General features: G+C 38.3%; 1 protein-coding gene across 1 annotated transcript in view; it reads left to right on the top strand.

Moving 5' to 3' along the window:
• Window positions 1–25,810, top strand: part of LOC135461769 (ubiquitin carboxyl-terminal hydrolase 47-like) — a 29,199-nt gene extending 3,389 nt beyond the window's left edge. Inside the window, exons 3-33 of the mRNA XM_064738994.1 lie at window positions 477–590; window positions 863–1,004; window positions 1,651–1,747; window positions 2,176–2,254; window positions 2,895–2,961; window positions 3,430–3,569; window positions 4,742–4,831; window positions 5,339–5,434; window positions 7,048–7,145; window positions 8,291–8,580; window positions 9,228–9,349; window positions 9,857–9,936; window positions 10,519–10,570; window positions 11,441–11,517; window positions 12,245–12,300; window positions 12,568–12,680; window positions 13,205–13,309; window positions 14,594–14,801; window positions 15,095–15,210; window positions 17,079–17,198; window positions 18,056–18,176; window positions 18,841–19,533; window positions 20,269–20,360; window positions 20,705–20,785; window positions 21,309–21,389; window positions 22,430–22,545; window positions 23,123–23,241; window positions 23,544–23,674; window positions 24,395–24,442; window positions 24,816–24,946; window positions 25,615–25,810. Coding sequence (XP_064595064.1) covers window positions 477–590; window positions 863–1,004; window positions 1,651–1,747; window positions 2,176–2,254; window positions 2,895–2,961; window positions 3,430–3,569; window positions 4,742–4,831; window positions 5,339–5,434; window positions 7,048–7,145; window positions 8,291–8,580; window positions 9,228–9,349; window positions 9,857–9,936; window positions 10,519–10,570; window positions 11,441–11,517; window positions 12,245–12,300; window positions 12,568–12,680; window positions 13,205–13,309; window positions 14,594–14,801; window positions 15,095–15,210; window positions 17,079–17,198; window positions 18,056–18,176; window positions 18,841–19,533; window positions 20,269–20,360; window positions 20,705–20,785; window positions 21,309–21,389; window positions 22,430–22,545; window positions 23,123–23,241; window positions 23,544–23,674; window positions 24,395–24,442; window positions 24,816–24,946; window positions 25,615–25,690 — 3,951 coding nt within the window. The 3' untranslated portion in view covers window positions 25,691–25,810. The remainder of the gene's footprint in view (window positions 1–476; window positions 591–862; window positions 1,005–1,650; window positions 1,748–2,175; window positions 2,255–2,894; window positions 2,962–3,429; window positions 3,570–4,741; window positions 4,832–5,338; window positions 5,435–7,047; window positions 7,146–8,290; window positions 8,581–9,227; window positions 9,350–9,856; window positions 9,937–10,518; window positions 10,571–11,440; window positions 11,518–12,244; window positions 12,301–12,567; window positions 12,681–13,204; window positions 13,310–14,593; window positions 14,802–15,094; window positions 15,211–17,078; window positions 17,199–18,055; window positions 18,177–18,840; window positions 19,534–20,268; window positions 20,361–20,704; window positions 20,786–21,308; window positions 21,390–22,429; window positions 22,546–23,122; window positions 23,242–23,543; window positions 23,675–24,394; window positions 24,443–24,815; window positions 24,947–25,614) is intronic.
• The last annotated feature ends 599 nt before the right edge of the window (window positions 25,811–26,409 follow it).

Genomic DNA, 26,409 nt, shown 5'->3' with positions numbered 1-26,409 from the left:
CAAAATTTATTCATTTTCTAAAGTGAGTAGCCTACAAAAAATATAGTGATCCAGAGGAAGCCCTGCAGTAGGATTTAAATACAATATGTCACTGGCAAGTAAGTCATTGATTATGTCTTCGCGCTATGTTAGGAGTGTTGCAGCAATATTTTGACAGTCAGCAGCAAATTGGACCAATGTGCTTTGAGATCCAGTGGTCTGTCCTTCCGTTAAGTGAAGAAAACTGTGATGATACATCTTCATCTGAATGCATATTTATTATTAGCTAGAAGTCTTTGAAGAAGGCATATTTTATTAGTTTAGTGCTTGTTTACAAATGTAGGTACTGTAAATGGTAACTTAACTAAATTTTGATGAATGGCCTTGTCAGTCGGACCAGTGCTTGTTTACCTTGGCTGGCCCAACCAAAATTTCAGTGCTCAGTGGAGCAGTGTTTAATGTCAAGCCTTGAACGTATGCATTTATCTTGTTGCTAGATTTCAATGGAGGACCATGTCAAGGATCCATTGCTGGTGGTGTGTACGGGAGCGAGCAGGCGACAAGACTTCACAATCGGTGAAAGGGAGGGGGTCATACCACAGAAAGCTGAGGTATGTTCAAAAATCGATCTTTAACGAGCTACTGTGAGCTACTGTATTTCACCTGAAGTTTAGCGTTATTAAAGTAACATTTTATTTCATTCTGCCTGATTCATCCATCTTATAAGGCCACATAAGTGTTTGTGTTGATGTTTGCTTTCTTTCTTATGAGTAGTGCATTAAAGGTGCTATTTAAAGGTGTTCATATGCTACTAAAAAAGGATTTTTACATAAATTTTACAAATTTAAGTGAAATGCAGTATGTCTAGTCCGTTGTTATTCAGATGGAGGGGGTGCAGGCAACGAGCTGTAGCACTGGCGGGTTTACTGCTTCAGTATCTGACACCCAGACTTACACAACATACAGTGCCTACAATTCGGACTATTCCAACAGTTACGCTTCAGCCTTTCTTAAATCAGACACTGGTGAGTCACATGGTTTCGTCCCTGTTGTCAATTCTGAACCACCAATGTGAACAAACATGAACATTCCAAGTCTCAAATGATAGATTGAGCGATGACCTTAACAAAAAAAAAAAAAAAGGTTTTATATCCAGTATGATTTAAATGAGTGAAATGTATTAGATTCCAGTTATATCACCAAAAATGGATAAAACAGAACAAGCAATCATTTATGTGTTTTGAGATTATGAATATTTGCATAGTACAATTTCATCTGCTTGAAGACCATTGCTTAATTTAATGACATCGATTTTGTTTTGAGCTGTTCAAAAGTGAATGACCAAACATTCTGACCCATACATTATTGTACCTTTGTCTGTAGAATATTCAATACTTTAATTAATACTGGATTTTCTAAATGATATTGGGGCATTTCAATTTTTTTTCTCTGACCCAAACTTGAAAATAATCTGATATTTTTCACTACATAAATACTTGGTTGTGGGAGCATGATGGAAATTCAGGCAAGCTTTATCGACTTGTGATAATTTTCCTGATCAAAAACATTTGATTAAGAAATAAGAATTGAACAGCGTATTTCCTAAACTCAGAAGTGATTGCATGAACCTTTTAATCATTCACACACGACTTTATTTTTGTTATGTACTAGGTTATGTGGGTCTGGTGAATCAGGCGATGACGTGTTACCTCAACAGCCTCCTTCAAACTCTCTTTATGACTCCAGAGTTCAGAAATGCGCTATACAGGTTAGTTTTTCTACTTCGCCTCTGCTATATTTGTCAGGAGGTTTGTGTTGTACATGTAGCTAGAGAGGTACAAAGGATTAATGAGGTTTCCTCCTCCCACAGATCCAATAGCTTTCAGATAACTGAAGTTTTCATGTAAGCTACGACTAGCAAGATGTATTTGGCAATAATGTGGACAGGACATTCACTGTGAGGAGTTTGGAACTGTGTTAGAAAATTTGCAGTCATTGAAACCTGCGCTGTGAGGAATGCAGAACTGTGGCCGAAAATTGCAGTTGCTGAAACCTACACAGGAGAAGAACAGGAAAGACGAACTAGTCTACAAAGTGGGAGGCTTTTTTAGTCCACAAGCACCAGTCAGATGAGTAAATTTTATGACAAGGTTATGTGTATAACTGTTGCTTACTTGATTGATTGTTGATGTGCAGATGGGAGTTTGATGGAAGTGAAGAAGAAATGATCAAAAGCATACCTTATCAGCTACAGCGACTCTTCTTACTGCTACAGGTAAATGTTAATGACCCTTGTGCTTTTTGGAAAGCATGGTACCACCTGTAGCTCTCCTCACTAGAATACCCTAACACAATTGGTCTTTACAAGATGATGGCTTAGAATAAAGAATATTCACTGACACGACTGAGCAAGATTTAAATCAAATCAAATTAACGTGGTTTGGATAAATTTTGATTTAGAAAAAATTCTAATTTGCATACAATTACAGTCCTTTTTGACAAGTTCTAGAAGAATCCAAGCTAGACATTTATAAAACAAAACTAAACATGCTGAAATTAGAACAGTGTTGATGTTTTGCTTTCACACATCTTTTCCTGCTTGCAGAAGGCTGCTGATACTTCCGTTTGATATTTCAAAGAAAATGAAAATAATAACTGCAACACTGATGGTTAAAATTCATAGAAATATAGATCGTATGCATGTAGAGTATGAATCTCTCTACTGTTCTATGTTACTCTCATTGGTTTTGTGTTGGGATAAGATTACACCAGTATTAATCACAATGTAAGTATCACTGTCACTCAGTCTGCTAAAGATTTCTTTTTATTGTGGATATTTTTACAAAGAGGACTAATTGTTTTCCCACAATAGGTATACCACATGTAAACAAGTGAATTCATTTATCTTTTTTTAGACAAGTAAAAAAAAGGCTGTAGAAACAACAGATGTGACAAAAAGCTTTGGTTGGGATAGCAGTGAAGGTATTGTATATGATACATACATGTGTGTTTGCATACATTAGGCATTGCTTTTTAATCATGCTTTTTGTTGTTTTCTTTGATTATTTTTTGATATGTCTTGCTGACAATAAAATGAAAGCTTGATATACTGGTAATTCTAAACTTTATTCCATAATGTTGATATTACTGTAGTTGACCTAAAAGTTTGTTTCTCATTTTGCCCGACTCTTCACGTTTTATTGAGGTTATTTTAGAAGGTGGGAAGAAAGTCGACTGAAAAAAAGATGTGAGTTTAAGAGGGAAAGTAATATTTTACCCTCTGTTTTTTTTCTATGATGATGCGCATTTTTACTCGAGTTTATTAGGCCACATTTACAGTAAATGAAGCTTAGCTGATATGAACCTGTTTTTGATGCAAACTGTTTTGGCTGTGGGAACATACCCTAACCTGTTAATTCAAACATATTTCTCTCCGTCTTCTTTGCGCAGCCTGGCAGCAGCACGACGTACAGGAGCTGTGTCGCGTGATGTTTGACGCTCTTGAGCTCAAGTGGAGGAATACAGACCAGGCTAACCTCATCAACCATCTGTACCAGGGCAAGATGAAGGACTACGTCAAGTGTTTGCAGGTAAATCAAACATTTACAGCTTGTTCATTATTTTTTTGAACCACTTCGGTGGCCTAATGGTTTAAACGTCAACTTTGGGGTCAGGAGACCTGGGATGTTTGAACAAACAAACATGACTGAATGGGATGTCATGTTGGGTGGCCTTGCATGATACTTGGTGGCATGGGCTTGACCTACCACAAGAAGACACAGTATATATGAACACGCACCTAATGGCCTCTTGTTGTCATATGACAGAAAAGCTGCTATGTACGGCTTAAAATCCCAAGCATTCATTCATTCATTTTGTAGTTTTTTATTTCAAGGGAAGGTTTCACTGAGACAACAGCCCAGGCTACTCTAATTTTGAAAATTAGGTGTAACTAATGAGATGCTTAGTCCAACAGTTTCTTCTGTACTTACTTTGCACAGTTTCGGATACATTTATTCCTTACTGCTCAGGGCTGATTTTTTGTCAAATTATGTCAGAACCCAAAGGGATTCCTGTAACTGCATCTCACAGGAATCCAGTTTTGGACTCCAGTATTTTTCAGCCCCTTTTCTCGAATGCCGATGTGAGTGGGGGCCTCCGTGGCTCAGTCGGTTAGCGCGCTAGCACAGTGTAATGACCCAGGAGTCTCTCACCAATGCGGTCACTGTGAGATCAAGTCCAGCTCATGCTGGCTTCCTCTCCGGCCCTGGGAGTCTGGGAGCAACCTGCGGATGGTCGTGGGTTTCCCCCAGGATCTGCCCAGTTTCCCCTCACCATAATGCTGGCCACCGTCGTATGAGTGAAATATTCTTGAGTACGGCGTAAAACACCAATCAAATAAATAAATAAATCAAATGTAAGTGATAAAACGTAGGCTGTATTGGAGATACACACTTATTTCTTCAGACATGTACAAATCTTCACTGATCACTTCAATATAAAAACAAGATTTTCAGATTCTGCTCCAGTAAAATGTAAATTGAATGAAAACTACTCATAAGTCTTCCTTTTCGGTGAAATAGTCATGTTGATTTAACTTTTTATTAATGCTGAAACAGTTAGCCACAAAGCTGTATTTATTCCTTTGAATCTGATTATTTGATTAGTAAAATATTAATGATAATAATAATAATATACAAAGGACTGAATAGAAGGCCTTTGAACAATTGAATTTTGCACATTTTTCCCTTATTCTTTTCAGTGTGGAACAGAAAGTGCTAGGATTGATGCATACCTGGATATCCCCCTGGTGATTCGACCATTTGGCTCTAACCAGTCTTACGGCAGTGTGGTAAGGGTATAAACTAGAATTTGGATGATTCCATGGCCTATTTGACAGTGTGCTACATGTCGTTCAGCACAATGACCAAGAAGCCTCCCAACAATGCGATCACTGTGAGTTCAAGTTCAGCTCGTGCTGGCTTCCTCTCCGGTCATACGTGGGAAGGCCTACCAGCAACTTGCAGATTGTCGTGGCTTTCAACCAGGCTCTGTATGGTTTTTTCCAACTGTAATACTGGCTCTCATGGTATAAGTGAAATACTCATGAGTATGGCGTAAAACTTCAATTAAATAAATAAATATCTAGAATTAGTGGGAGCTGGCGTGGTAGGAAGAGAAGGAAGTGCCAGTTCTCCATCTAACTCTGACTAGAATTTAAAAAAAGTATGTATAACAGTCAATTTTTGCCTCTTACGATGCAATGAAATGATACATGTCATTATTTGCCCTGTTCTGTAAATTTCTGTGGATTATATGTGATCAATTTTCTTCTTCTGATTATTATTTTATTTTACAGGATGAAGCTCTGAAGGCTTTTGTGCAGCCTGAGACTTTGGATGGAACCAACCAGTATTTCTGTGAAAAGTGTAACAAGAAATGTGATGCTCATAAGGTAAGTGTGGTGAAGTGGGGTTTGATGTACTTAAACATCCACGAATCATTTTAGTCACATGACACCATGGGACGTAAGTTTTGTTAACCTACACAGGGATTCATACACGTTGAGTTTAAACCCCTGTTTATTCAGTTAAAAACTCAATACTGGGGTAGAAAAGACTCAATTCAGTGTTTTTCTGGTACAAATACTCAAATTTAAAAATGTGAAAACAGCCTGGATAAAAACTGAATTGTATTTGAATCATATACGCGTAACGTTTGACTGTGATACAGTGTTTAAAGACAAACCGCCATCACAGAAGATTTGAGAGCAAACATCCTTTTAACACATAGTGCTAATCACATAACGGATTTTGCCCTCAAACCTACGCCATCAAAAAATCCGGAAGAGTGCCCTCTTTTCAAGTTGGCATTAAGCAATATGTTGAATATGTTTTTCCCAGCTTGAGGCCCCTACGTGAGTCCCGGGTTTAATGCCAGAAATGTAGTGTTTCCCATATTAAGCAAAGAGGTTAGTCAGGTGTATGGATAATTTTTCTCCTGTCTAAAGTGTGTCGGGGATCATGTAATTGGCATGATTTCCGGAGCTGTCAGTGACAGTCACTAACCCTATTATGCCAAGGAAACTTTGGTGGATAGGAAGTGTATTATTTTACTGACAGAGACACTCTGTTGAGATGTGAAAACAATAGTACAGGCACCTTAAAGGGCAGACCTGTGCATTTTCCAAATCTATACGGGGAAGTAAAGGAGTACAAGGAAAAGTATAATTGTTTTACAGGCAATGTAAATTAGGTTAAAGCTATTGATCTGAGGTGAGGATCCCTTGGGTGCTTAAAACATAGCCAAGCATATAGTGTACCTGTATGGAGGATTTCTAGTGCTTGTTTGTTTAATATAACAACCAACAACTGAACATGGATAGTTTGTAACTGTTACATTATGTACCTCTAGTCTAAGCAGGATACGCCTTATCTCTGTACTTTATACATGTTTACTTTTGATATAATGTTTGTTAGTTACTTTCTTTTCTTTAATATAACAACCAACAACTGAACATGCATCATCATGGTATATATCTGTTTTATTATACAATGTATATCTCTGATAAGGATAATATGCTTGTAAAAATATATATGTGTACCAACAATAAAATAATGATCAGAAATCAACCTCAAATGAAATTAAACTCTCTCTCTCTCTGTAAATATATATATTTCATATATACTTTTCAACAAAAAGGTGAAATACAGTATGATGCTGATTTGGTAAAGACTCCTTTTTTTCAGTCACCAGAACACACAAGGTACGGTGGTTCAATCCCAGCCTTCGACAAGGACTTTGCAGAATGCCCTGTGACAATTTGTGCAGTCTGTCAGAGGCCACCTAGTCTTCCATTGATACGGTGTGCTGATCTGTACGTCACATGTGGGAAAGGTTGACAGTAATTTGGTGTTGTACCACGAGCTCGCTGGTTTCCATCTAAAAAACTGACTACCATGGTGTAAATGAAATATATTTTGAAAATGGTGGAGTTAAAGAAGTCAAATAAATATGATAATCTTATGCCACAAGTTCACCCCTGTCTCCTTGCTCTCACCATTCCAGGGTTTGAAGTTTGAGTCCTTCCCTTACCTGCTGACTCTACAGCTGAAGAGGTTTGACTTTGACTACAGCACCATGCACAGGATCAAGTTAAATGATAGGTGGGTGATATTCTACTTGGAATTTTAATGGTTTCAGCCAGTGGTAATCACGTTCAATTCCTCTGAAGCCTCATGTTGACCTGTGCCACTGAGAAGGTTGAATATTTGTTGTAGCTAGCCATCAAAGAGTAATCAAAGGTTTATTGTAGGAGATTGTTGAGTACTAGTGTTGTGAAGTATACTCCAGAGGCCCTTCGCAGCCATATTACATCAGTGCTAGACAAGTGTTGTGTGTAAAGTGAACTAACTTGGAGTGTTCCGTAAAACACCATGTAAACGTATTTGGGATTTGAGGGCTCAGGTGCGCAAATTGACATTGATAAACATAATCACATTGGATGGAAATACGCAGGTATGTCTAATAAAAGGAAAAGCACAATACCTGTATTGTTCACTAATAAAGGAAGTTGTTTGGGGACTAGAGGTCAAAGCATATAAAGCTCAAGATTTGCTTAATCTGAGTGAGTATTTTAGCTGGAGTCTGCATTAGACTGTAAAGTGATGCTTAAAAAATGTTCATATCATCTGAGTACAGTGTGCGTTTTGAGGAATTGTTCCAGGAATATGTATGTACGTGTTGTTGTTGTCTTTTGTTTAGAATTGGGTTGATTTGTTAGAAATGCACAGCTGTGGTTTTTATTTCCCAACAAGAAAATACAACATTACACCAAATGTATTGAAGCATCAAAATCATATCCTTCATGACTTTTAAACTGCATACGTTTTTATTTTGGCAGTATAGCACTACCAAGATATCATAGTTCAAAGTAAGCAAAATCATGCATGGGCTCCTAAGAGTTACCAAACATGTCAGAAACAATGTCTGTAGTATAATCTGTAAAGGTATATATTGTTTGTTGAATTTTCTTTTAAATTGCATCTAATTACAGGATAAGAATTCTCATATTCTGTACTTGAATCAGTATCTAGCATCTTTCATAAATGTTCATAAATTTAATGGTATTAATTTTTAACTGTGGAAGTTGAGGACAGCTGTGTTGTTGGTGTTGTTATTAGGGGTGGTTTTCTTTTTGTTTCACGATTGTTGGGTTGAGTAAGTTTGGAAATGTGTATGCATCGCAGCTTGTGACCATGTATCAGTTGCTCACATGTATTTGTTTTGTTTTTTTTTCTGTGTGTTTCAGAATGAGTTTCCCGGAGATTCTAGACCTTAACAACTTCACAAAGGATGACCCTGGTGGGTGTAGCCCTGTTAACCAGGAGGAATTCAACGGCGAGACAGAGTTTGTGGGTGAGGGAAGACTAGATGACCCAGAGGAGGAACTGAAGACGATGTACCATGGTGAAACAGACCCTGCCACGCTGAGCCAGGCCGCAGAGCACGTCCAGTCACACAGCCCGGTAAAGGACGCAGCTGAGGAGGGAACACCAGGCCTGGGCTACAGCAACGGACCACTGGAGAGCGGAGACGAAGGTAGAGTGATCACAATTCTATATAGGCAGTCATTGAGGACATGCATTCTTTAAAAGAACCAGCTTACAGACTAAATGTATATACTGTGAATCTTCAATCTTATCAACTAAAAAACACTTTCTTTCGATGGAATTTATACTCACATTAATTATGAAAATGATGCTAAAAATGTTGTATTTGTTTCAAAATATTGGTTGCAGAGGCGTTTGAAAAGGTTGAAGAATTAGAATGCACTGATAAAGTATCATCTCATTTGTCTTTGTGGTGTTACATAATCAAGATCTCGCGGTTCAAAGTTAGCAAAGTCGCACACATCAAGAAAATTGAGAGCATTGCCATGATATCAGTTTTGATCAATCAGGCGCAACTTATCTCTACATCTCAAGAATGCAAATATTTCCACTAACGACACCCAAACCCTGGTTTTCTATTTTATGTGCATTGGGGTATGAGTGACATGACATATTCCGGTTCCTTTAACATACCACATCCCAAGTATATCGGAAAAAAGTCTAGGTCGGTTTCCACCTCTCTTCCTGAATAACTTGGGATTTGTTGTCTTTTCTTGTTTTGTTAGTGTGATTTAAGTTTGAATTTGCTTATGTTCTCAGATATTGTAAATGAGGAATGGCCTTGTATTGTTGCAGGTATTGATGAAGGAATAGATGTGGGGAACTGTGCCTCCGGAACCTCCAGTATCAGCGACTCCTCCTCACTTAACAGTGAAGCTGCTGCTAACGATCGGAATACCAAAGAATCAGGCTCCAAGGTAACATAAACTGAGAGCATCCAACTGATGCAGTTTTTCCCGAATGTCACTTCATATCAGGCACACTGCTGTCAGCAAAATGTTCCAAAATTCCATTCCCAGTAATTGGTATTGAATGAAGGTCATTGCCAATAACTTGTTTTATACAATTCATGCCACTGTATAATTTGAAATATGGAAGATTGAAACAGTATGGAATACCAGTTATATTTTGTGAAATGAACATTATCGTAAGTATTTTTATAGGAGTGTTTTGGCTGATTAAAAGTCCTCAGTTTTGGACGTCATCATTTGAAACTGTCATAGTCCTGTTTGGAATCGTGCTAAATGCTGATTGTAGTGGATGTGTGAAATCCGCATTGCTTTTAGAATTCTTATAGAAATCCTTACATGTGATTAGAACACAGTTTATGAAGACCAAAGTCTGACTCCAAAAATGTATTGTAAAGTTCGCTTTGAATATGTCTGGATTTAATGACATGTGGAATAATGTTTTGTTGTTTTTAGGGTCCATATGTGTATGAGCTGTTTTCCATCATGATTCACTCAGGCAATGCTGCAGGAGGACATTACTATGCCTACATTAAGTTAGTTATCTGATTAGCTTATTTTTGTCTTAAAGCCTCACCAGTTTCATTTTTTTTTTTAACTGACATAATGAGGTTTTTTTTAACGGTCAAAAAGTAAAAAATGAAACTGAAAAATCATCTAATTTGGGTGAAATGTGAACTGTCCCAGTAATTGTTCCTATTAAGGACATGTTAGGACATGTACATGTTAGGAAAGCCTTAAAAAAGCAGAATAATCCTCTAAAAGTTGTCAGTTTTAGTCAATTATTGTATTTTTTTGTGTTGGCTTACCGGTAAAACACAAAGTAAAATTTGTGATGCTGAAAGTCCCAGTGGAGTAGTTCTCTTGAGAAAGAAGCTGTGGAATTGGGAGACATTTTGGTTTTAAATAAAAGCAAATTTATTGTACAAGGAAGTGAAATCTGCACTATCATTTAGGAAAATGTATGTATTGGGGAAGTGGGATTTTTCGCTGCATTGAAATGTGTCTTTTTAGACAAGTTGAAAATAATCAGAAAACAACATTTTCAGTATTTATTGTTTTCTGCCTGTAAAACAGGCGGGCATGTAATAATAATTTTGATCCTTGTTCAATTCTAGGTCATTCAAGGATGGTCAGTGGTATGGGTTCAATGATCAGCAAGTGTCCAGGGTGAGTATGTTTTGAGAAAAAAAATTGATAAAAAAAAAACATTTGCAGGCCCAGATTTTTAAAGGTGAAAACAGTTGTTAGAAATAAGTTTCGGTAGTTACCTATTATAAAACTACAGCAAACAAGATGGTGGTATACTTTTTGTACAGAATTATTTATTTTTTTTTTTAAAGTTTTGTGTGTACTCAAGAATATTCCACTTATACAATGGCAGCCAGCATTGTTATTGTGAAGATGTGTTTCAGCACATGCTGGCATCTCTGGCGTTGTATAGGAAGGTCGGGCAGCAGCCTGTGGATGATCGTGGGTTTCCCCCGAGAACTACTTGGTTTCCTCGTACAATAATGCTCGCCACAATAAGCAAGTGACTTATTCTAGAGTACGTCTGAAAAAAGACCAACCAATTAAGTAAATAAACATGTTTGGAGAAGCAACCAAGTACCAAGTAATATAATTGCACAGATATTGAGGATGTCCTAATGTTTAGTCAGTAAATATATAATAGAAATATCAAGGCTTTTTTGAGAACAGGCTTCCTTTTTACTTAAATCAATTGTACAAAACTGTTACCTTAATTCCTCAACCTTTTGGCAGATGAAAAAGCAACTTCCAGAGCAATTTATGCACATTTATATTAAATTTGATTTGGAGACAAAGCTACATTTGTTGGATGGGTTATTTTCAGGGCTTCACAAAAAAAAATATAATTTTATCAATGCCTTCAGAATATGGTTGAATAAACACCTTGCAAACATACGAAAAGGTTGGAGAATTACAGTACCATTTGTACGAATACATTTGTGTACTTGTTATTCAGTCTTAACATCCATGCAATACCTGAGAATATAATGTGTCAGGTTTCGTTTTCAGATAACTTATGATGACATCAGGAAGACATATGGAGGAGTAGGTGGGATGAAGGGCTATTACTCTGCGGCTTACGCCAGGTATGAGTGCAACACAGTCGGGGAAGAGACTATCCAGTTGTTAAAACTTGTTCCTAATCCGATTGTCTTCTACAGGAAAATATGATTTGTACAACGAAATTGAGTTGTAATGTGCAGTGTCAATTTAAAAGACTTCATAAAAAGACCCATAAATAAATAGTCAGAAAGGGGCATCTGTGGCCGAGGAGGTTAGCACGCCAGCAGGGCGCAATGATCTAGGAGCCTCCCACCAATGCAGTCACTGTGAGTTCAGTTCAGCTCATGCTGCCAGTAAGATAGTTGTGGGTTTCCCCCATGCTCTGCCCAGTTTCCTCCCACCATAATTGCTGGTCGCTGTTATATAAGTGAAATATTCTTGAGTAAAGCGTAAAACACCAATCAAACAAATAAATAGTCAGAAAGACTGGTTTTCCATGCACATTTTTAAATGGCTGTAGGTGTGTTGATCCCACACAAACATGATGTTTCAAACATTTAACCCTGAGGTCGCTGTTCGAGATCAAGACTTTTATTCCGCATTTTGCCGGGGTTGAAACAGGAACTCTGCACTCCGGTGGCGGTTAATATGGATTTTGATACAGCCAGGAGTGTGACTATATATGTGTGAAATAATTTTGAATCGATTAACTGAAGTAAAAAACTCATATTTACTGTGACTTTATAGAAAAGATTCCCTTTTCAGTATTTTTGAAAAGATAATTAAACCAGTTCATCCTTTTCATTTCAGCTCTACAAACGCATACATGCTGATGTACAGACAGATAGATAAACAAAAAAATGCAGGTAATTTCTAAATTAAGTTGTTCATGAGAAGCTCTTAAACTGAAGTTGTTTCTTTAAATTTTACCAAGTAAAATAGTTAAATACTTTGGAATGGAAGAATACATTGCCAAAATAATGTGGACAGAAGGTGAATTCAAAGACAAATGGAGTAGCATCTGTAAGGTATTTAAAGAACTCTCAGGTGAAAATGGGCACCATGTTAATTAATATTTAAAGAATTTTGCAGGGTTCAGTTTACATATGAACTTGTCATTATTCTTTTCCCAGATTTCATGCAACCAGAGAACTTCCCTGAACATCTGAAAAATGAAATGCAGAAACTGAAAGACAAGGAAGAGGCTGAAAAAAGACAAAGGGAAATAGATAGATCAACATGTAAGGTAAGATAACAAGCCCTTAGTTCTCAGGGTTTTCATTTAGAATTGGAGAAGGAGGTCAGAGCTCAAAAGTGGGCGGCTGAATTGAAAGTAATTATCTCACAATTACTATTGATTTAAATAGTAAGAATATTAAAAATTGGTGGCTAAGGGGACGGCAACAGACAGCTGTCTGCGGCCTGCTGCTTGCCCTTTTTGGACACATTGAGCTATTCATTGAGCTAGATCGCTTGAGGTATCGAATGTGCGACCTCAAACTCAGGCATCAAATGCGTCGTTTTATTTTGATGTCAAACATTTATTTTCCAGCTATTGATAATGATGAACTACACTGTTGTAACATCATGTGTGTTGTACTGGTCATTTTTTGAAGTAACAAAGGCTCGAGGCCCTGATTCCCTATAGCGCCACATCATGCGCTTTAAAGATTAACTGCCTCCTGCGAACATAATGGGTAATGGCTGTCATGAATGTTGTCATTCATTCTGACATGTTTAAAGTGCAAAGGAGGTTTTCTTATGTTTCAGATCAAGTTATACTGCTGTCATCCGTCCCTCCTGAGGAAAATGGATGTGAGGTTTGAGATACACAAGGACAAGACTTTGAGGGAAGCCACAGAGATGGCTCATCAGGTATGTCCGTTTACAGGTTAATACGCTCTAGAGTTTGTAAAAAAGGTCAAATGAGGAAACACCAATTTTTTTTTTTTTTTTCCAGGTGGGCTGACAATAAAAAAATTTCAAAAATGGAATAAAAAAAGGTGAAAATCCACCTTTTTATTTGGTCCAGTGTTAACGTGTTTGTGAATGTCTTGCTTGTCCAGGAGTGAGTGAGTGTGCTTGGGGTTTAACGTCGTACTTAACAATTTTTCAGTCATAGGATGACGAAGGAGTCCTTAGAGTGTATGTAATGTGCCTCCTTATTGCAGCGCAGATTTCCCCCTTTCTTTTATCTAGTGCTGATTCACTGAGACGACTTACTGAAGGCAAGTAGGCCATTCCGCCCGAACCATTTTATTGTGATACGGGTCAACCAGTCCTTGCACTGTCCCCTTTATGCAGAACACCAAGCTAGGAAGTTACAAATTCCTCTTATTTTAAGGTCTTAGTCTTAGGTGTGGCCGGGCTCAGGATTGACCCTGGATGTACCATGTTTATGAAGGCTTTCTGATGATGTAAATATTCTTCAGCAGGAAGAACTGTTTGGACAGTCCATATTTAACATAAATTAGTGGATTTTCAGTGTTTCATTTTTATACTGTTCTGCTCATCAAAAAAAATTTGATGAATTTTTGGTGTGAATAATTAGTGAGCTTCAGTTTCAGGAGCAGACAGGTGGATAAGAGACAGGTAGATCGGGATTCTGAACTTATGCAAAGAGTTCATGTCGCTTTGTTGTTAGGACAAAGTATAGGACTTTGTTCCTATACTGACGTTGAACTATGTGTAGATTTTGGATAGTGTAAAATATATCTTGGCATTCTGTACTAGGTTATATATTGTGCTACGACTTTCACCAGCCATGCTATTAGGCCAGTTTAAACCTTTACTTGAGCGGGTTTTTTCTGGGTTTCAGATTGTTTGATCATGGTCACATTTGTTATGAATATATTTTATATATTCATATATTTCCATAGCTGCATTAAAAAATATTTCTGCATTCGTTACAGAGTTTCATTCCTAAACCATACTTCCATATTTCTCCATAAAATGTATTCAGGGGATGAATGTGTTTGAAGTTTAATTTGTGTGGCAGATAGGTGTGGGTTTCTGTATGCTTTGTCCACCAGATTCTGGTCATCGTAATATAAGTGAAATAATCTTAAGTATGGCATAAACACCACCATTGAATAAATAAATAAATACTTGTACATAAATTTGTGTGAAGGAGTTAATGTATTCATGTCTCATTTACAGATGTTTGAGCTGGATGGGATTGTCCCCCTTGATTGCTGTCGGCTGGTGAAGTATGATGACTATCATGATTCGCTGGAGCGCTCCTTTGATCAGGAGGAGGACACCACAATGGGCGTGTTATTGGGCGGAGTCAAGTCCAGCTACACCTTTGACCTGTTGCTGGAGACCAAGAGGCCAGACCAGGTGTTCCAGGAATACAAGCCAGGAGGTAACAGTGCTATATGTATGCCATATTTGGACAAAGCTACTGGGCTGCCTTAAACTCATTATTTGTGATGAAGCAGCTGGGTGTGAACAAGGGAGAAGTTTTTGAAATACCTTGAGTATGGCATCATATAAATATACGACAAATCAAGATCTAATGAATGATGTTTTCAAATTGCATTGTCCAGTGTGTTGATGATTTAGAGTATGTATTGTGAATAAATTAGCACATGTGGAGAGAAGCTTCAAAGTTAAATCAAAGGTGTTGATAAAAGTTGTTTTTGCTGCTGTTTTCAGGTGTGACAGTAAAGGTGTTTGTGGTTGACCTGGAGGGAGAGACAATAGAACCTCCAGTCAGTGTGAGAGCTTCACATAGCCAAACTGTGGCTGAGTTCAAACATCTTATCTCTCAGGTAGGCTTTATAAAAGTGCCCGATGCTTTGTTTTGACCTGTAGCTATGACAGTTCTTAAGGTGACACAAGTATAGTCCTTGTCTATATCGGGACCGGTAGATCCAGGATCAATCCTTGATCGAGTCACATCTAAGACTTTAAAAGAGGAAGTTGCAGCTCCCTCGCTTGGCGTTCAGCATGAAGGGGCTAGTGCAACGACTGGTTGACCCGTATCAGTATAATGGCTCGGGCGGGGCGGCTTACTTGCCTTCGGTAAGTCGTTTCAGTGAAGCAGCACTGAAATAAAAGAGCGTCGGAAATCCGTCCTGCAACAAAGGAGGCACAGTACACGTACATGCACCCTAAGGATTCCTTCATTGTCATATGACTGAAAAATTGTTAAGTACGACGTTAAACCCTAAGCACTCACTCGCTCACTCCTTTTCTATAATTGACGACTTACTGATTTGACATCGTAATTCGTGGTATGATGTTATAGTCTTGACATAATTCATAAGTACAACAGGGCAGAGAATATGTCATTGCATGTGGCTAACACTTTCAAACTAAAACACCTGACCAGTGCATTGTGTACTACAAGATTAAGATCAGCATACATATAGTAATGCTCTGATCGCTAACTCTTGTAAGCACCATTTGTATTGTGAATTTGGTGTAAGGAATGATGCAGAATGATATGGACAGTTTCGCCTATCTCACAAGATGGTGACTATGTAGGACGTTCGTGCTTCTATCCTGCTGGCAGCAAGTAGCTTGTTACTGTTGTTTTACCACAGTAACATTGAGAAAGCTTGCGAAATATGTGAAGCGTGGGATCTCATGATCATTGCTGTCTGAAAATGTTGTTCTATGAGTTCGCGACACAGATTCCCGCACTTCATCGTCCCATTCATCCCAATCGCCATCTCTTCTACCGCTGTTACATCAGCTATGGTTTTCCAACTTATTTTTGGGGAACGTCGCCCTGTAGGAAGGAGTAGGGAAAGCTTGTGGGCAGAAAATGTATCTGTTTACTGATACGTTGTTGTGAAGTGGAAACAGTGGTAGTGACAATAGAAAGGGCAGGTGCATTTTAGATGCAGGAAAGTTCACATACCAAGCCAAAGCTTTCATCCTGTAATCTTCATGCAACAACATGATTTTGGCCCTCCTCTTCCTCATTTGTAAATGTTTTGGACAGTGTAAATTAGGTCAAACTTTACATACTTTTAGACAAGCAGGTACATTGAATGATGTATTGAAGACAGAATATTTGTTTGATCCTTCACACGAAGGAAGATTCCCCGAAACTCGCACAAAGTTTAATTAAAATTAGGGAATTGGAAACAAATTGTACTCTGCTACGTTACCTGAACATGCTAGCACAAATTGTTGACCTGCCTACCCTCTTTTCTTGTAAAGGGCTTGTAATATCAAGCAAACAATATTTTAAATTTGGTCTAGAGTAGTGAGATATTCAGAAAAACTCAATATGGCACTATTATAGGGCTGTCAGATCTGAAAAAACTCAAAAGGACCTTGAAAAAAACTTAATATTTCTGATAGAATAGTTAACATTTTGACGTCCATGAACCCCTCAGGACATGCATGGACAGAGGATAAGAATGTTTATAAATTGTTAGCCAACATCTTTGAATACATTCATGGGCCTGTTCCTCGTCTGCCATCTTGGCTAAACTTACCAAGGTGAAGGTCACAAACTTGGTCCTTCAAATAACATTCAATCTCACGATGTTATTTATGACTTATGATGTCAAAAGAACTGAATTCAGATGTCGTGAATTTAAAAATATGACTCGTAGGCATGTTACCTTACGTGGCATTACAATGTACTTATATAAAATTATTTTGTTGTTGTTTTTTGTAGACATTGGGAGTGAATGAAGAGCACATGAAATGTGTATTAGAGAGATATCATAATGACCTACGCCTCCTTACCATGCCCACAAAATCTCTCAAGTCAGAAGGCTTTTTCCGCAGTAACAAGGTATTTGCGCGTTAGTGTGACTGTCACGTCAACAGTGTACTCTAGTGTACTTTCTCATTTGTAATACTGGGTCCTGTATTTCCAAGGAGTTCTCACATTAATGTTCTCCATTTGTCCTGTCATCACAGTATATAAACATGTATTTAATATTCATCCTTGAAACATTGTCATGCATGATATCAATAATAGGAGTGCAGTCATTTATTGAGATGAGCATGGTAAATGTATCTTGGATTTTGTTTAGACAATGGATAAATAGTGATATTAATATGAAGATTAAAATTTGACCGTCAAATCTAAAATTGTAAGTAAAAAGTGTAATAGATTCTACCCAACATTAAGATGATAACCTTTTCTTTATACCTATAAAATGGTTGAAGCGCTGGCTTACTGCGAATACCAATCCCTGGATGAAGATTGGTGTTCAGATCCAGCCAAAGCCATGTTTTTATTAAAATGTTGGGATGTTTGTCAGGTTTATGGTCATGGGTGGTGGTTTTCTCCTGGCTCACCAGTTTCTCCACCTGTAAGCATGACGGCTGTCATAGTGGTGAAAATTCTGTGGGCACAGTGTTAGCAACCAATGAGATAAGTAAATAAATGGTATGGAATTCATGTATCTTTGCTCTCAGTGCTGGATAGTTTGTATCCTTCTTACCCACCATCAGCACATTGCCTCAAGAGCCTCTCACCAATGCAATTGTGAGTTCAGGTGCAGCTCATACTGGCTTCTTGTCCTGCTGTATGCTGGCAGATCTGCAAGCTGTCCACATTCTTTGGTTTTCCCCCTGCACTGCCCGGTTTTGCTCCTACCATGATGGATACAGCTCCATTCAAATAAATTCTTGTCCACCCAGGTGTACATAGAGTGTTCAGGAACTGAGGACCCTAAGCTGGCATATCCACAGACCAAGCTGTACCGTCTACTGGACAGACACCAGAACACAATACGTATCATAGTCAACTTACCTAAACAAGGTCAGAAGTCTGTTTGTCTGCAACGTTGTCACTGAATGTACACAGATGCCACAGAAGTTAATGGATTTATGGGTGCTGAGAATAATGTGAAAAAATTTCACAATGTGGGATAGGGTCCCCCCCCCCCCAAAATATAGGGAAAAATATGCCATGTTATGTCGATTTCTTTTGAGGCATGGAAATGTCAAAATAAAGTAATAGTGTTTCATTTGTAGAATAATTGGAGATCCTATAATATATATTTTCCAACATATCCACAGTAAAATATTGATGGCAGCACTTTGTACAATACTGACAGCAACAATGTCAAGTACATTCGTATTAAAAATATTGGTGAATCATTCGATCTACAGAACAGTGTACTAATATTAATCAACTACCATTTTTGCTGTTTGTGAATTAGTGCATTAGTGCGAGTTTCTTTGACCCAAAGTTTCGCCCATAACCAAATTACTCGTTTGCCAGATTCTGAGAACTCTATTAATCTTTATAGAAAGCTGTTTTGAGCTTTGTTTGAGGATTCATGTAGGAAGATATCCTAATGAAAAAACATCTTTCAGCACGAAAAGTAATAGTTGAAGCCCTTTTATTATTTTCCTCTAAAATGCTGTTTTTTTTTAAAGTGTATATATATGTATAATCATGTTTTGGTGTTTATTTACAGAAGAGGTAGAGGAGCTGATTCGGAGCTCCAGAAAACAAACACACTATTCTAGTAGTAATATGCAAAACAGTACGAACTCTGTGATGAGCAAGTCTGTGTCAAGTCAAACTCGGCTGTGCAATGACGATGCGGAAATAGACGAGGGAATTGGCGACAGTGAAATAGACTTCAAAGTGAAGACGATAAGCATCCACACGTGCAGTCACAGCGACCCGTGCGTATACCGCAGCTGTGAGCTGAACGGTGATGCGCTAGTGCACCACACAAAAGTCAGGACAGTCAGTCCAGTGAATCTGAGCCTGAATGGTGACAGCACCAGTACTAGTGTGGACTCTGCCTTTACGTCTGCCACTACGATGCTGGTCAGACGGCAGTCAGGCTCCCTGTCCGAGCTAGGCCAGGGCGACCACGATCTGCGCCAGCCCATGGAGCATGATACCTGTGATTTCCAGCAGTCTTACAGTCAGGACAAGGAGTTGTCTGCCCATGGCAGCGTCGACGCAGTGACGAGCACGGCCTATGAGCATGGCACAGGGGATGTAGTGCAGAGTGCGACGGAAGACTGGGACGCGGAAATAGCTGCAGAGGATCTGAGGCAGAACGCCCTGGAAGAGCCCATGAACATGGATGATGAGGAATACCGGAAGTACTTCCTGGCCACACCCTTCATCAACCCAGACACTGGAGAAAGGAGTGAGTGCAGGATTTGGTGGAAACCTGATTGTCATGTCAGTTCCTTTGTCTTTAATGTACATGCAGTATTCCAGATTGGGAGTGCCATGTTTGCAGCATTGTTAATTTTGTCAATACATGTAATTGTAACAGGTACATGTATTGATGGTATGACTTCGTCCATATGTGTAAGTTAATGACAGTGAGCATTACATAATTCCTTGACGTGTGATTTTCTAAGCACTAATAGGGTTTTCTACTGATTCATGCTGAAATGTGTGAGTGGGTTCCAATTTTGTGGTGGACTGCTTTGGTGTCCTAGGTGTTTTTCTTCTCACCGTTATCTAGAAACCATGGGGGACCGCTTTGGTAGCCTAATGGTTAGAGCGTCTGCCTCAAAGCCAGGAGACCTGAGATCAAACACGGGGTGGGTCATAACAAAGACGTTAAAAATGTTACTTGTTGTTACCTCGCTTACCGCTCAGCACTGAGAGGTTAGAACAAGGAAACAGGACTGGTTAGCCTGGTGTCAGTATTATGTGACTGGGTAGGGTGTCATGTCTGGTGTCTTCAGCACGATATTTCAGCAGCGACAGCACTTTAGCGGCATGAACTCACCCTGACACAAGAAGACACAGTATATAAACACACACCCGATGACCCCTTGTCATCATGTGGCCTAAGCATGCATACATACATGCATACATACATACTTTTTGTGGAGGTTTATTTCTTGTATCTTGTTTTCTTTGTCAGGCCTTACAGTTTATGTTGACAAGAGGATTACTCTTGGGTCACTAAAAAACGAATTGGAACCTTACGTAGGCACAACAGCTGAAAATTTCAAGGTAAGCTTATTGTTGGCACTTACTGAAACATGTTTGACAAATGTGTGTTTTGTTGTCTTTTTGAATGGTACAGCGTGCTTAAGAAAGTGTTTACAAACCTTATCTTTAGTGTTTTAATATAATTTACTTGCCTGTCTTCCTTTTTCTTAAGAATTAAGGAAAATCTGTGAATCAAGAAGTAGGTAAATGATTCTTTTGTGACTTCATGGAAAGGAGTCAGTATTGACACGATCTTAGACATGAACCTTCAATAATCAGGTTAGTGTTCACCCAAATGAGCAAAATGATCCCGCTTTATGTCACCTCATTAATTTATGTATTATGCTGTTTCTCCTCTTGAACAGGTGTATCGGGTGTATTCTAACAATCAGGAGTTTGAGAACACCCGTTTATCAGAGAACCTCTCATTTCTAGATGATGGCAAGGTTTGTGTATTAGTTGTTTGATCCTGACTTTTCCTCTCTATAATCTTCTTTAGTCTCATTCCCTGGCCAGTGCAATGAAAAGCTTTGAAAAGTTTGATTCACTGAGGTTTAAATTGACTTTAACGTTTACAACTCTGAAACATTTTGTGTCTATGGAATATAAGCGCTACTTTAATAAAAAAAGTAATTGAATAAATTGAAATGGTGTGGAAACTTGGAAAAAGTGCATTCCAACTGCAAGCAGGATAGAAACACATGCATGTATAAATTAGAAAGCTATGCTATTTTTAGAGACATTCCAGTAGTAGCCATCAAGCTTGTGTAGACGTATATGCTCTTCTATGTTTTGTCATACCATAGTGTCCATCAAAATCACAATGTGTCACTTATACAGTATAGGTAGACTAACAAAATTGTACTCTTGTCTGCCTCATTAAGTAATGCACCAGAATGTCCGACTTTTCCAACATGCACAAATCAGTATGTGTAGGTAAAGTCAGGTTTTTGTGTTTTGTGTTTTCAGCTTAATATAAAACTTGGTAGAGCACTGAAGCCTGGGGAATACAGAGTGAAAGTGTATCAGCTCCTGGTCAACGAGTCAGAGGTTTGTTCCTGGCAGTTTTCTACCCTAAATCCTCAACCTGATTAAACCAGAGATCTAGTGAATGATTTGCCGTTTTAGAGGAATGATTTTTTTTTTTTTTTTTTTTTGATTGGTGTTTTACGCTGTAATCAAGAATATTTCACTTATACGACGACAGCCAGCATTATGGTGAGTGGAAACCGGGCAGAGCCCGGGGGAAACCCACAACCATCCGCAGGTTGCTGTCAGACCTTCCCACGTACGTCCGGAGCTTAGAGAAATGATGTGTGATCTGGATCTTTCTGTGCCCTTACGTGAACAGTACATTTGAGTTGTCAGAATGTTATATTCTGTATTCAAATTTGTTGTGGCGTTATACTTAACTGGTCAGATTTTTTTTTTTTTTTTTTTTGAATTTAGGGTAGTTTCATATTTTATGGACATGATGAACGCATATTTTTCCCTGCCTCTGGCTCTTGTTTTTTATGTAAACCTGGATTTTATGTGTTTTTATCAATTTGGTTCTGTCCATCTGTCACCCTTAGTTTCTGTGCAATAAACTGCTCTGAGCATTGTCCAATTTTGATAAAATTTTTGTATGAAGGCTCATTTTTTTTGTAACTTCAGCTTTGAAAGCCTGTTGGATCCATTTGTAAGATTTGTATATTTGATGATTTCCTTCATTCTGCTGTTGGTTTCCAGGCAAAATTTGCCTAAAATATTGTCCATTTGTGATAAAATTTTGTTTTTAGATTCATCTTATGACGCCTCAGATCGTTTTTGAAAAGCAGCTTGACCCATGCATAAGTTTTACACATTTAGCTTCAGAGATAAAGTGTCTAAGTTTTCTTATTGTCAACAGATTATTGCAGTTGTTATTTACTAAATAGTTTCTTGGTGTTTTCAGTCAATGTATCACTGCTCTCCAGAAACATTGATTGACTGCATAACACTTCTCCATTTCAAATTTGAAAAAGTTGCAAGATGCAGTTGTCACTCCTGTCTCAGATATTTCTCAAATTCACTGATTTGGGTTAATGCATGTATACTTTTTTTTGCAGCCAAGTAAGTACTTGATAGACACAATATTTGCCAAAGGAATGACTGTGTTAGAATCTAAGGAGATGATCCTGTATGAGGTGAAGGAGCAGTGTGGACTGGACATTCCCCTGGACAGGTAACTGTTCTCTCGTTTACCTGCAAACCATTGGGGGCATCTTTGGTGGCCTAATGGTTAGAGTGTCCGCCTTAAAGTCAGGAGATGGGGTTCATACCGATAATTGGTCGCTGCCTCGCTCAGCACTGAGAGAGTAGAGTAAGGAAACGTGACTGATTGTCCCAGTGTCAGTATAATGTGAATTGGCGGGGTGCCAGATCTCGTGTCTTCGGCGTGATACTTAAATGGCAGTAGCACTTCGGAGGCATGGACTCGCCCAGCCTCAAGAAGACACAGTGTGTGTCCTGTAATTGTCTGCTTCATCAGGATGACTTTTATCTGTTATTGTTGATCAAATCAGGGAGATAATTTTATGTAAATATTTGGTTGTAACTAATTTCTATCTGTTTATTAAGTCCCAAACTATGTAATACTTTGTCTGCCTTTTTTGCTTGTGCGTCAGTTATCTGGCACAAATGTAGTAGCATTACACAGGAGAATAATAGCCATCTCTGTATAGGAATGACATGTCAGACTGTCTCGTAATCCTATTCTGTTGGCATATCCTCACTTGTGGTTTTTTTGTCTCGTTGCTCAGGTGTCGATTGAGGAAGAAGACGTGGAAAAATCCCGGAACGATCTACACAGACAGCCAAGTGTATGAGGATGACATACCTATATATGCTAACTGGGAAATCTTCTTGGAAGTCCTGTCGGGTGAGCTTTAGCAGACAGTGGTCTCGTCAAATGGAAATGAACAAAAATATGCTTCGTTATGGGATGATCTATCAAAGTAAAAGCTAGAACATTCTCAACGGGTCATCCATTTTTTAAAGTGGAAATCCATATTGAGTAAATTCTAGAATAGAGGATTAAACAAATATCAAGAAAATAAATAGGTGTAATACAGTGCTGAGAGGATGAAGGAAATGTCCTGTCATATGTATATGGATATTGTGTATAAAAATATCATATTGACATGCCCAGTACTTGCTTATGGGTAATACTTTCTCTTTCAGGCCCAGAAGAAATGGTATCCATAAAGCAGCTAGCTTTGTATGTCAAGCGATGGAGACCCTCTAAGATGGAGCTGGACCCATTCCAGGAGATCGTCCTCTCCCAGCAGACTGTACAGGAGCTGAAAAACAAGGTCACTTATAGCACACTTTATGTGTTAACACACTTCCAGTAGGCTGTACAGGACCTGAAAGACAAGGCCTCTTATAGCACATTTTATATGTATACACACTTAGGTTGACTGTACAGGAGCTGAAAAACAGGATCACTTATAGCACACTTTATATGTATACACACTTCAGACAGACAGTACAGGAGCTGAAAAACAGGATCACTTATAGCACACTTGATATATACACACACACCCCAGGCAAAATGTACAGGAGCTGAGAAACAAGATCACATACAGCACATTTGGTATGTACACGCATCCCAGGAAAACTGTACAGGAGCTGAAAATCAAGGTAACTTACAGCACACTTTTTGTTTATACGAACTCCAGGCAGACTGTACAGGAGGTGAAAAACAAGGTCATTTAAAGAACACTTTATGTGTAACCACACTTCATCTGTAACCACACTCCCAAAGGATTTGTCTCTTAGAGCACACTTTATATGTATAGGAAAACCAGCCCAAGCAGACTACCAAGGAGCTGAGAAGCATGTACAAGTAAGCAAACTACAAAGTAGTTGAATGCTAAATTTTGTAGTTTGCAAATTACATTTTTTCTTGCCGCATCTTCATTTTTGTGATGGTCTTTCCAGTTATGTTTGCTGAAACTGAATGTAACTTGGTTACCTTCAGTGCATATAGATCATTCTTCACATCGTCTTTTTCTTATTCTTGTTTGTAGATTTCTGATATCAGTGGGATTGAACCAGAAAATATAGAATTTGCCAAGGTAAATGTAACAGCTTTGTGTCATACAATAGTCTAGTGGTTAGATATTGTTATCCGTACATGTATAAAGTTCTGATGTATAACGTTATCCACCTCAGCCGCGAAATTGCCACTAGAAAGGTCAGGTAAATTTTTGAAAGCATTTTGTTGTTGAATATTTATTTTAGATTGTTGTCCGTCTTGATAAAGTATTTTTGAATTTGTACTGTGATACATGCTCTTGTTCTCGAGTAAAATGCGTTCTTACTGGTTCTTGTGTTCTTAGTGATTCTTGTGTTCTTACTTGATGCTTTCATGTATTGATGCTGGATGTTTTTATGAGTTCATACTGGATGTTTTCATGTCTTTTTACTGGATGCCTTTCTGCATTTTAGGGGCGTGGCACATTTCCATGTGAGGTGTCTGTGTTAGAAATCCACACTGACTTAGACTGGGACCCTCAGGCCACTACCCTGCCCGTGTACCCTCTTTACATCTCTGATGATGGCAGTGTGATATTTTATAGGTATGTGGATAATCATAACTATCAAAGGAGCACCTTACAGGGTTCATAAAGGGCCTTGAAAATCATGAAGAACCTAGAATTTTCCAGTAACTTTTCCAGGCCTTGCAATTTGGTCAATGTAGACAACCTGAGGTACATGTACTGTTTATAATATGGAATTTTATTTTTCGCCGTCCTTGAAATTGCTTAATGAACAACTGTAAATTTATATGACGTGTTACGTCCTATAAATAATTCCTTCCAAAGGCACCTAAAAAGAGATGCCTTTAAGTTCTTTTTAGGTTTGTTGATGACTTGTCTTCCGCCAATGTCTTGTTCATTTCTGTACACCACATGAGAGAAAGTTTGTCCTTAACTTGCCAAAGGTCGGTGGTTTATCTCAGGCACTCGCGTGTCATCCAGCCATAAACCTGAATGTCATCGCATAAGTGGAAACCACGGTAAAACAAATCTAGTCTAAAATCTAAATTCTGTTGTTGTATTCTCGTGGAAATCTATCTTTGTGTATTAGCTGCTACATCGTTCTTATTCTTGGTGGGCACAATCCCAGTACTAGGGGTTTCCAGAAGAGGCAGTAACATATGTCTTTGGACCGTACTGATCTAAATACCTATATATAGATGTTTGCTAGAGAGCCATTTTCAGTGGAATCCTCTGATTTGTTACAGGGACAAGACGGAGGAATTGGCTGAGCTGTCAGAAGATAGGAAAAAGGAAATTCAGCAGAAAGAGAATGTTAGGTAATTGTATAGAATGTGGCTCTAGATGGAAACATGGAGATAGAAGATATTTTATCAGGAGTTTTAACACTATTTTGACACTTAACTGAACTAGTCACAATTTCAGCAGTAAAGTAGAGCTATGGTAGGGAGCAAAAGGAGTTGGTAGAAATTACTTTCCCAGATTAAAACTATATGTGTTGGAAGCATCAACTGCTACAGTATCTTAGGGCGAGAGAACAGATTTGTTGCTTTTGGCTTTTATGTAAGGCTTGTTCAAAAGGATTCTGCGCAACTTGGTATGTGTTCCAATAACCACTTTGAAAATAGTGCAATTTCGGACGCACTTTTTAAATTAAAGGTTCAAGAGGATTAAAACTAAAAATTTTAGGATGTCAGATGATCAAATTTCATGGAATTATTTTTGTTCCATGTAGTGTATAGACACTTAATACCATGTAGAAACAAAGTTTTTTTGGAACCTGCTTTACACAGAAGAGACTTATCCTTCTTTTGGAGGAAGAAGTTCCATTTTGATACAAATTCTCTTTTTGCTCAGATGCTTAAAACACTGGATCACTGTGACTATTGCATGTTCAGTCCAGCTCTTGCTGTTTTAGCCGCGGCTGTAAGTTGTGAGATTTGTCAGGTTGTAACACAGCCACCCATCCACCCATAAACCTGACTGCCTTCTCATAAATGAAAAATTCAAGAGCACAATGTTAACGCAAATCAAATAAAAAA

Source organism: Liolophura sinensis, chromosome 1, assembly GCF_032854445.1.
Source record: "Liolophura sinensis isolate JHLJ2023 chromosome 1, CUHK_Ljap_v2, whole genome shotgun sequence".
In the NCBI taxonomy this organism is placed as follows: domain Eukaryota; kingdom Metazoa; phylum Mollusca; class Polyplacophora; order Chitonida; family Chitonidae; genus Liolophura; species Liolophura sinensis.
Note: the sequence above shows the minus strand (reverse complement) of the source record. Positions and strands in the feature narration are given on the sequence as shown.